The sequence below is a fragment of the Armigeres subalbatus genome, chromosome 2 (assembly GCF_024139115.2).
Source record: "Armigeres subalbatus isolate Guangzhou_Male chromosome 2, GZ_Asu_2, whole genome shotgun sequence".
Lineage (NCBI taxonomy): Eukaryota > Metazoa > Arthropoda > Insecta > Diptera > Culicidae > Armigeres > Armigeres subalbatus.
Genome location: NC_085140.1, coordinates 408,650,483 through 408,662,530, shown reverse-complemented (window position 1 = coordinate 408,662,530; position 12,048 = coordinate 408,650,483). Strand labels below are relative to the sequence as shown.

Here is a 12,048-nt window from a genome sequence, read left to right as displayed (position 1 = left end):
TGCATTCCAATTATGTTTTAACAACGCTAATGTTTAAGGTTCATGGATTTGTTGAATTATTGATTAATTTGCATGATGAGCCAACGTTGCATCCGGGCCTAACATTACATCCCGTTACCCTATCTTTCTAAATGTCCTGTCTCCTACCTGTTGTCTCATGCTAGATGCCAAGTATTCTGTTTTTGCAACCTCTGATCGAAGATGGTGATTCTGTTTTGCCTTTCGCGTATACTTCTTCTTCTTATTGACATTACTGGGACTGGGACACTGGGGCAGAGCCGCGTCGCAGCTTAGTGTTCATTAAGCACTTCCACAGTTATAAGCAGCGAGGTTTCTAAGCCAAGTTACCATTTCTGCATTCGTATATCAGACTCACACGATGATACTTTTATGCCCAGGGAAGTCGAGACAATTTTCAATCCGAAAATTGCCTAGATCGCCACCGGGAATCGAACCCAGCAACCCTCAGCGTGGTCTTGCTTTTTTGTAGCCGCGCATCTTACCGCACGGCTAAGGAGGGCCCCGCGTTCGGAATTTCGGAACCGGTACGGCATTCCTAACATCACTCAAAAACTAATCAAGCAAATGGAACCAAATTTCCCTTCCAGATGGGGAGGGGTAACGAATCACCAGAGAAACATTTATTGCCTTCAAAAACCTTAACATGCCAACTTTGGTCCCAGTTGATTGATTAGTTCTCCAATTATGTTGTAATTCGTGTTTTATTTATATGGGAGTCCCTCATGGTCAGACAGACAGACAGAAATCCATTTTTATGTATATAACTAATCGACCCGGCAGACGTTGTCCTGCATAGTAGGCGAAATGCGCGTTGTGAACCGCCCATGCGAAACTCCACATGAATCTCAAATCTAGTTTTTCACGATTTACTCAACCTAACTCGTGATATTCGCATGAAAAAATATCATATAAACCCGTCGGAAACTATAACGAATTTAACTGCTGAAGAAATGGAACCATTTCATTTTAATTTTATAGATATGTGAGACCATTTTACCCCATATTCCCCTAAAATAAATTATAAGACATAATGACATGTAAAAAAAGAATGCATTTAACCCACGGAAAACCCCGAAACATCTCCGGTGTTCGAAAACCAGAAGAATTCCAGCGTCCAATTGTTCCGGTTTAATGCAAACCGGATTATTTTAAGCAAAGTTAGGTTAATTTGAATTTAGGTAAATGTTGGCCTATCTCATCTTTTTTGTCTGGCCCTTGTACACATTCGACCTCTCTAGGCATAAAAAATGACTATAGACCAATCCAAGTCTCGTCTCGAAACCAGTCACCTTCAGCATGAGCTACTTTAAAGCAATGAACAATTCTGCTGAGCTGTAATCTCTGTTTTTCAATTAAAAATCCAAGATTCTCAATTCTCAAAAGTTCTATCAAAAGCTTTTATCATATTTCTGAGAACATGAGGTCAAATGTCTAGTAACATCTAGTTCATTCCTGGAAATTCGATTAGAATTATAAAGCTCTACTCAAGATCCCATACTTTTCAAATATTTCTTGAGTAAATAAAAAGTTTTCATATCCTCTCAGAATTTTAAAAATTCTTTTACATTTCGTTGGCATTACATTATAAAGTGCGATGTTTCAAAGCCAAGTTATTTATTGTGCATTGCTAGCACGATGAAAATCCTACGCCCATAGAAATCGAAAAACCCGCCGTCTCCATGGTCTTGGAGCTCACTTGGTAAATCCGACAAGATTATCTACGGTTACTTCTCCAAGATTTTTTTTACGAGATTCATCAGCAGTTCCCGGGATTCCAGCGGATTTTTTTCGGATATCCCTTTGGTAAATAGTACGGGATTTCTCATGAAAGTTCTCTTGCATATTTCTGCAGTAATCCAAATGTTTTTGGAACTACTGCAGAAATTGATCCAAAACTTTCTGCAGAAATTCTTCCGAGAATACCTGCATAAATTTGTCATTCGTGAGCAAATTCCTGACAGTCCATTCAGTCCATAAATTTAATAAAAAATCCTCCAAAACAATCTGCCGAAAATCTTCGGAAAGTACATGCAAAAATGGCTTCATATTTTCTACGAAAAATGCTACTCCGTGATCGACCAGAACAATTGCAATTGCACAGAGGGAAGCATGGGATTTGCTCTCCAACCTCAATGTGCACAGTCCGAAAGCTCTAGAATTTTGGATGGTCGATAACGGTGCTGGCCACGTCCTCACGGTCATCGGGGATGGGAAGGAATTGATTTTGCAGTCACTCGCCCACTGCAAGCCGAGATCACCTCTGTACTCGCCACGAGTTCCTGCGGAACTTTTTTGAATCAGGGGATAGGTTTTATGGCAGAGGTTCGTCTTGGTTAACGAATTGCCAATGTGATAGTAATGAAAACGTGGTGTATGTTCTAATTGGAAGCCGAAACGAGCTTTTTTTTGCTCATTTCGAATTCTAACAGTTTCCTGTTAGAACTAATCAAGTTGTAGATATAGGGATAGAAGATGGAAACGGTGTGAAAGCCCATTTCCAGTTCTATCGATTGCTAGAACATGAGAATTATATGAAAAGATGCAAAGTAGGAGGAATGGAACGGGTCTGGAATTGAACCCACGACATCCTGCGTATGAGGCAGAAGCCGTAGCCATATGATCCCCAAGCCCGTTACCTTCCGAGCATATCACAACAATTCTATACAAAATTCATGTGCATTTTTCCGGAAATATCTAAGGACAAGGACTTATCTGCTTTGATCGTGCCTACAGCGGCACACTAGGAGTTAACTTTTTTAAATTAGTATGGCGAATAGTATCTAATGCTCGATTCATCGAAATTTAATGCCTTAATCAGAGTTTGCAGAAATCGCTGTCAACAGATAACGAACAACGATAAAAGAAAGGCAAACACTGTTTAGATTCATTACATGATGATGATGATGATGATACTACCATCTATTGTAGCAAGGCACCTGCCGATAGCACTGGCCATATCTGACAAACGATTTGATCATGATTACACTATTGTTTGTACTTCATCAAACTCCTGTATGAAGGGCCAAAAATGGGTGGGGTGTTTAGATTCATTACAAGCCATAAAAACAAGTTAGTAAGTGCGAAAAAAACAGAATCTGATAGGCAGCCCCCACCGAGAAAAGATGATAAAATGATTTGTTCTCGCTCATTTCGTGTTGGGGACCATATTTTTTTAAGAAAAGTTTTAAGACAAAAGAGTTATCTTTCATATTCACCCATAATGAAATTAGTGGAAAGCTTGTTTCCTATTTCTGAGAAAGATTCCTGTGTGGTAGTGAAATTGCACTTAATGTTAATTATGAAAATGCAATATCTAATGGATTCGAAAGCATCAAAGTAAGCTTGATATGAACAAAACGGAGAGCCACCAAAATATCAATCAAAGCAATAGTGGTACTTCACCAGCGGTCAAAGACATGTAGTCAACCATCACGGACTAGTGACAGTTTATCAGCAGACTTCCGCTTCCTAGCAGCATGATAATCTCCACAATTCCCATTAGCATTGGAGAAGAATTCTCATCAGAATCCGAGAAGAATTCTCATTGGAAGAATTCCTTTCAGAACCATCGAAGTATTCCAACCGGAATCCAGATTCCACCATTCCTTTTGGTGTCGTTGAGAGATACCCTTGCGAATCTGTGGGAGATACCCTTCATAATCCATGGAGGATTGGCTTTAGAATCTCGCGTTTATTTTCTGGAGGATTCATTTTGGAATCACTGGAAGATTCTTTACGGAATCCCTGGAGGATTAATTCGGAGTCCCTCGACGATTTGCTTCGTAATCCATCGACAGATTGCTTCGGAATCTTTCGACAATTTGCTTCTACATCCCAGGAACATTGTCGATGAAATCCCTGGAACATTCATGCTGGAATTCCTGGGCGATTTTTGATGGAATCTCTGGAACATTTCCGTTGGAACTCCTGGAACATTCTCGTCGGGGTTCCGGGAATATTCCCGTCGGAATTCCTGATGGATTCCATTCGGAATCTCTAGAAGACTCTCATTGGAACCCATGAAATATTTCCGTCGGATTCTCTGGAACTTTCTCATCCGAATCCGTGGAATATTTCCGTCAGTATTCCTGGAGGATGGAAGATATCTTGAAGATTCACATTCACATTTCCGTCAACATCCCGGGAGGATTTGAAATTCCTGGAACATTTCCTTCGAACTCCCTGAAACATTCCTGTTGGACTTCCTGTGGATTTCCTTCGGCAGGTTACCTTCGGTATGCTTGAAGGATTCCCGTTGAAATATCTGGATATTCTCGTTGGAATCTGTGGAACATTCCCGTCAAAATCACTAAAGGATTCTCATCAAAATCCTTGGAGAATTCCCGTCAGAATACCTGGAGGAAAGTTTCATTTTTTTTTCTCATGTTAGATAGATAGAATATTTATAGAAATATGCGAATATATTCACTACCTCGGTGAGATACATCAAATATTGTGCGTGACAAAACCAAGTTTTGACTGCTATTCAGGATTCTCAGGGACCTCTGGGACTGGGTTGAAGGAGCCAATTAAATAAGAAAAAATCTGAGAGTATCTTATTAAGTTATTTGAAAATAAATATGTTTGATATCCACATTGCGATTGGTAAAATTTTTGGTCACTATTATGGCCACCGAGAGTTTTTCGGAATCGTAATGTTTCAGCATTGTAGAGTGAATAGTGAAGAAATGATTCAGTTTTTCCATGTGGGTTCCTTCAAATGAATACGTCCACAAATAAGCGATTGACCAAATTCCGAGGGGCCTTTTGCTCCTATGATTGATACCAGGAATTCTTCCTACAGTTCCTCCAGCGATTACTCCAGGAATCCCTTCCTCCGGTAGTTCCTCCAAGAATTCCTTAGTTAGTTCCTCCAGAAGCTCCTACGGAATTTCTCCGAATGTTCCTCCAAGAATTTCTTTGAAAGTTTCTGCAAGAATTTCCCAAGAAGTTTCTCCAGGAATTCATTCGGAATTTTCTCAAGTTATTCCTACGGAAGTTCCTTAAGCAGTTCTTCAGAAAGTTCCTCGAGGAATTCTTTCAAAAGTTCCTCAGGAATTCCTCCAGAAATATATCTGAAAATTTCTTCAAGAATTCCTAAAAAAGGTACTTAAGAAATTCCTCCGGAATTTATTGCAGGATTTCATCCAGAAATTTGTTCAGACTTAATTTCCGGAAGTTTATCCCCCAATTCCTCCGGAAGATCGTCCAGTATTTTTGCAGAATTTCCTCAGGAAATCTTTCAGAAGCTCCGCCAGGAGTTCCACTAGGAGCTACTCCAGAAATTCACATGAGAATTCCACTTACTTAGAATTTATCTATGCCGATCTACCATCCAGCTCTCGAGCATTCTACTGGAAATTCCTCCAGGTATTTCCCCCAAAAAATTTCCAAGAACTCTACTTGAAAACGTTTAGAAATGCTCCAAAAGTTCCTTAAGGATTTATTCTATAAGATTCAGAAATTCAGGGGGACATTCCTACAGAAAATGTTACAAAAATTCTTCCGAAAATTTCTATAAAAACATCTTTGGATATTCTTATGAGAATCCATCCGGAAATTTCTCATCAAATCCAGCTAATCGAAATGTCGGAGCAAAAATCGTATTTATTATTACTTATTATAACTGATTCCTTATATGGAAAATTACTAGGTACCCATATCCAAACATAACTGCCGTAATTCCCCTAAAAAGTTCTCCAGGTAATCCCCAACAGTTTGTCAAGAAATCAACCAGAAAACCTTTCTGGATTTTTTCCGCTAAATTCCTTCTGGAACTCACTCCAGAATATCCTAAAGAATTTACCCTGGAAATTTTCCCAATTTTTTATCCACGAGGCCTTCAAGGAGTTCTCCCAAAAAAAATATCCAGTAATAGCAGCGAGTTTACTTTAAAAATACTTTTTAAAAATTCCTCCATGAATTCCCCCAGAGATTCCTTAGAAAATTTCATGAATGGTGCCGGAATACTTTTTTTTACAAGAAGAATTCATTTGTTTAATAAAAATAAAATAAAACTCAATCCCATCTTCTTCGTAATATACTTTAGAGATGGCCGTAAAAAGTTTCAGCAATTTTAATGAGATTCTAACCCGGCTCTACAAGTTTGCATATTTGCGTAATTTTGTTCAATTTGTAGAAAAGGGGCGCCCAACAAATGATTCGCCAAGGGCGCTGGGAGTCCACGCTACGGCTCTGGAGGTGGTAAAATCACTTGTCATAAGACGAGTTTCTACAATCCCATTGAATTCCACCACTTAATTGTATCTTGACAGATACGTATTTCGACCTCAACAGTAAGGCCGTCTTCAGTGTCTCGCACTTGACTCGACATAGTCATAGAGACACTGAAGACGGCCTTACTGTTGACCTCAACGTATACGTATCTGTATCTGTCAAGATACAATTAAGTGGTGGAATTCAATGGGATTGTATAAACTCGTCTTATGACAAGTGAAGACATTCTACTAAAAAGCTCAAAATAATTTTCTTATCAAGGTGGTAAAATGTTCAAAATTGAGAAAATAGATGTAGAGGCTATAGAGACCCCCCACCACCCCATAGGGGTCGGGACTTGTTGGACGTCAATGGGTACATATCGTATATGTAATATGTTTAAGTTTTCATTCTCTATATTCAATCCCTGACCTTAATCGAAAAAGTATTTGGTAAGCGTAGCATAAGCATAACTGGTAGGGGAGAAAAGTGACCACCCACGGGCATATAATCATATAATCTTTTGTAGGATATTTCTTATCGAATATTACCAATACAATTCAATACTACACATTCATCATTAAGCTACAATGAAAAAAATAGTAAAAAACTTACATTTTCACCTCCCCCATTCATTTCATTTATTTAGTTAACATCTAAACAGATAACACTGAATCAACAATTTGACGCCACAATGCACGGTTCGAGGCCGCATCTCTCCATCCTCGGATACGCCCCACGCTCGCCAAGTTGTTTTGCACCTGGTCTGCCCATCTCGCTCGCTGCGCTCCACGCCGTCTCGTACCTGCCGGATCGGAAGCGAACACCATCTTTGCAGGGTTGCTGTCCGGCATTCTTGCAACATGTCCTGCCCATCGTACCCTTCCGGCTTTAGCTACCTTCTGGATACTGGGTTCGCCGTAGAGTTGCTCATGGTTCATTCTTCGCCGCCACACACCGTCTTCTTGCACACCGCCAAAGATGGTCCTAAGCACCCGTCTCTCGAATACTCCGAGTGCTTGCAAGTCCTCCTCGAGCATTGTCCATGTTTCATGTCCGTAGAGGACTACCGGTCTTATTAACGTCTTGTACATGACACATTTGGTGCGGTGGCGAATCTTTTTCGACCGCAGTTTCTTCTGGAGCCCGTAGTAGGCCCGACTTCCACAGATGATGCGCCTTCGTATTTCACGACTAACTTTGTTGTCAGCCGTTAGCAAGGATCCGAGGTAGACGAATTCCTCGACCACCTCGAAGGTATCCCCGTCTATCGTAACACTGCTTCCCAGGCGGTCCCTGTCGCGCTCGGTTCCGCCCACAAGCATGTACTTTGTCTTTGACGCATTCACCACCAGTCCAACTTTTGTTGCTTCACGTTTCAGGCGGGTGTACAGTTCTGCCACCTTTTCAAATGTTCGGCCGACAATGTCCATGTCATCCGCGAAGCAAATAAATTGACTGGATCTGTTGAAAATCGTACCCCGGCTGTTACACCCGGCTCTCCGCATGACACCTTCTAGCGCAATGTTGAACAACAGGCACGAAAGTCCATCACCTTGTCTTAGTCCCCGGCGCGATTCGAACGAACTGGAGTGTTCGCCCGAAATCTTCACACAGTTTTGCACACCATCCACCGTTGCTTTGATCAGTCTGGTAAGCTTCCCAGGAAGCTGTTCTCGTCCATAATTTTCCATAGCTCTACGCGGTCTATACTGTCGTATGCCGCCTTGAAATCAACGAACAGATGGTGCGTTGGGACCTGGTATTCACGGCATTTTTGAAGGATTTGCCGTACAGTAAAGATCTGGTCCGTTGTCGAGCGGCCGTCAACGAAGCCGGCTTGATAACTTCCCACGAACTCGTTCACTAATGGTGACAGACGACGGAAGATAATTTGGGATATCACTTTGTAGGCGGCATTAAGGATGGTGATCGCTCGAAAGTTCTCACACTCCAGTTTGTCGCCTTTCTTGTAGATGGGGCATATAACCCCTTCCTTCCACTCCTCCGGTAGCTGTTCGGTTTCCTAGATTCTGACTATCAGTTTGTGCAGGCAAGTGGCCAGCTTTTCCGGGGCCATCTTGATGAGCTCAGCTCCGATCCTTACCAGCTGCTTTATTGGTCTTTAGCTGTTGGATGGCATCCTTAACTTCCCTCAAGGTGGGGGCTGGTTGGCTTCCATCGTCCGCTGAACTGACGTAGTCATCTCCTCCGCTGCCTTGACTTTAACTGTCTGTACTCTCAGCGCCATTCAGATGTTCCTCGTAGTGCTGCTTCCACCTTTCGATCACCACACGTTCGTCCGTCAAGATGCTCCCATCCTTATCCCGGCACATTTCGGCTCGCGGCACGAAGCCTTTGCGGGATGCGTTGAGCTTCTGATAGAACTTGCGTGTATCTTGAGAACGGCACAGCTGTTCCATCTCCTCGCACTCCGCTTCTTCCAGGCGGCGTTTCTTCTCCTGAAAAAGGCGGGTCTGCTGTCTCCGCTTCCGTCTATAACGTTCCACGTTCTGCCGGGTACCTTGCTGCAGCGCGACCGCCCGCGCTGCGTCCTTCTCCTCCAGAATCTCCCATAAGATTGTTATTAAGACAAAAAAAAAACAACCATGCGTTCACCATTATTTTACATGCAATTGAGTCATTTTACGCCACAATTCAGGCGTTTTACCCCAGAGGTCGTACACTTATTACGTAAGCATTTTTCTGGTTTTTTTTTCAGTACAATCAAATAACCCTATCAAATATTTTTATCGAAAAAGTTCCTACTTTTGAGAAAAATCGGCATTGTCTTCCGCCATACGAATTTCTGCCGGTTCACTCATGCCAGCTATTCGTGCATATACAGGGGTTAGACAAAAAGGTTGAGATAGGCAAAATTTTGTCGAAGTTCAAATCAGCATAACTTTGCGTAGAATGATCCGATTTCGATGAAACCGGGACCTTCGGACGCGGAAACTCTGCTAGTATACTGTCCCCATGCAAAACTTCCTGGAAACTAGAACTAATATGCTGACCAATGCTGGCTGCAGATCGAAAATTCGTTTGGTATACGCAAAGATATAGCCATTTTCGTAACATCGGTACGGGATTGGCCATACACCCTGAACAAATGCCACTTTCGCAGAGCACCCGGAACCTGTTACAAATTACCAAGAGAGTCTTACAGTCACCAGAATGTATCTTTAATAAAGATCCTATATTAATCGGCTTGGGAAAACATGAATTTTGACACCCATATACGCAAAGTTTCAGACGGTGCCATAACCGGTTCCTCCTGGAAGGCCCTTGGAACCTGCTATAAAGGTGGCCGTGGACACTATCATTCTGGAAATGTTTCTGCAATTATCGTCTCGCAAAGCCATGAAGATGGATACCCATATTTGCATTATTCCTATCTGTTATCATTTCATTATGTTCTCGAAACCGTTTTTACGAGAATGGCCATATCTCTGCGCAGTTTTGATGGATTCTCGATCTACAGCCACCATTAGCCGGCATATTAGTTCTAGTTTTTGGAGAGAGCATAAAACATGACGAAAGTAAACGTCACATAAAATGACAAGCAGTGGAAAAAATGCATCTTGAACATACCTTCGGAAAACCCGGAACATCTACGGTGGCCAAGGACCAATGTTAGGTTTTGCAGGGGAGTATACTAAAAAGCGTCCGGTTCTGATGGTTCTGATTTTATCAAAATTGGATCATTCTACGCAAAGTTATAATGATTTGAATTTCGACATAATTTTACCTATCTCAACCTTTTTGTCTAACCCCTGTACGTTAGCGCCTGGATGCTGGTGGCGACGGGTAGGAAACCAGCCACTGCTAATAATTCTGTGTTATGTATTACACCATTAAATAAGTTTTCTTCAGAGCTGAATCAAACAAGCTAAATGTATGCATAAGGACTAAGAATAAGAACATCTGTATGCATGCACAAGGATAAAAAATAAGTACATCTCACTCTTGTTCGCACATTTTGCTCTTGCTATGTAGTGAGGTAGAGCCTTCATTGAAAAAAAAACCTAAGTAAATACAGGGTGTCAGGTACATCTGCATATATTTTATTATCCTCTTGAATGAGATAATCTTTGAGCGTGCCTCATCAATACAAGCATGCACATAGCATAGTTTAGGTAAATTATTTCTATTCGACTGAATTTACCTGGCTAACTTAAGAATTAGCATTCAGTTGTAGCATTCAGTTTTGAGCGAAACATACGACAGTTTAAACGAGACTGCAAAAAGAATTTAAAAAAAGTTGATTTTAAAATATGGCCAAATTGAAAAATAAGATGTGGGTTAAGTTACTGTTAGTAGGATATGTAATCGTTAAAGTGTCAGGAGCAAACGTAGACATTGATAAAGGTGAGTTCGTGTATTTAAAAAAAATAACTTAGACGACTTCAAAACCATACAAATATTCGAATAGAAGAATCATCTACATGACTATTTTAGAAACATAATAAAAATTTAGTGAAACAAAATAATTTAAATATTTTTTTGCTGCACATGCGCACATATTTTAATAATCTAATCGGTAAAGAAAATACGCTGGAAGAATTTAAAATTACGTTTTTAAATCACAAATTGGGGAATCAAGATGTTGGTCTGCTATTGTCAGGAAGTTTTTATAACTTATCGTGCTCAAGCAGGGATTCAATATGCTGGCCTAGTGTGTGAATGGTTGACTTACGAAATGCTGCTCATAATAGAGAAAAATCTGCTTAATTCATAATTTCCCTCATATAGTGAACAACCTATCTGTTGCACGTGTCATCCATAGTGATTTGATTTCCTTGGTTATCTAAAAATCAAAAATGTGTTCCATGGAAGAAAAATATCATCTTTTAAACAATATTTTCTTTGTCATTTTTTTTCTTAAGATAGAAGTGTTAATTTTATTTTTCATTTTTTTAGTGAAACCGAAGAATAGTACGTATGACGGAACACCAGACTCCAATGGAACAGCAGATAAAAATTCTAATTCAGATAATACTGTCAAACAAAAACGTCATGCGGATTGGTACGAGCCATACCCAGTAGACGAGTACGAGTTCGCACCAGAGCCGGAGCCGTATTATTACGAAACGGTTCCGTACTACGTACCCTACGAACCATACCACAAACCTCCCACTCTTCCACCAACGAAGCGTTGTAAAACCACTACTACCGCTCCCGTTCCAACGCCTACAATTATCCCGACGACAGAACCGCACCATGTCGAGCCAACGACAACTCCTGCACCTCCAACACCCACACCAGCGGCTCCAACGCCCACCCCAGTGCCTCCAACGCCGCAGCCCACCACTAGTCAACCGCAGGCGGCGGGCACCACTACTGCGGCACCAAGCGGATTACCGTTTTCCGCTGACCAAGTGACTGCCCTTCTGGGCGCAATTCGAGACACCAAGGCCCACGGAGTGCAGTCGGCAGTAGGGTACCTATTCCCCCCGCAGCACGCCCGAAGTGAACCCACCAGCACTTGCGGTTGTGATGAAGAGATCCGGCAGCTGCAGCATGCCATTCTGTTACTGCAGGAAAGCGTTAGGCAGCTGCGCAACTTTATACATTCTGAAGACGGAGTACTGCTCAATGGTAATACGAAAGTTGTTAAAATTTCGAGGAAGGCAGTAGAAGACGAGTATGTGGAGAACTAATCAATAGCAAGTATTAATCTAAATAAACACTGTTCCATAACCTAAAAGCGTAACCTAATTTTAATTAAACTGAGAAACAAAGACCATCAAAATTAGGAAACATTTTAATATATCATAGAATTAATTTATGTTTAGTTTCCTAGAATCT

General features: G+C 41.2%; 1 protein-coding gene across 1 annotated transcript; it reads left to right on the top strand.

The window, feature by feature from the left end:
• The first annotated feature begins 10,424 nt into the window (after positions 1-10,424).
• On the top strand, positions 10,425-11,947 carry LOC134213356 (uncharacterized). The gene is made up of 2 exons (XM_062692345.1): positions 10,425-10,608; positions 11,161-11,947. The coding sequence occupies exons 1-2, from the start codon at positions 10,515-10,517 to the stop codon at positions 11,898-11,900; spliced, it is 834 nt and encodes a 277-aa protein (XP_062548329.1). The 5' UTR covers positions 10,425-10,514; the 3' UTR covers positions 11,901-11,947.
• The last annotated feature ends 101 nt before the right edge of the window (positions 11,948-12,048 follow it).

Excerpts from the sequence above, each read along its gene's own strand:
- LOC134213356 (XM_062692345.1), top strand. The coding sequence starts at position 10,515 with ATGGCCAAATTGAAAAATAAGATGTGGGTTAAGTTACTGTTAGTAGGA. Across the intron at positions 10,609-11,160 it reads AAACGTAGACATTGATAAAG|TGAAACCGAAGAATAGTACG; the intron begins GTGAGTTCGTGT and ends TCATTTTTTTAG.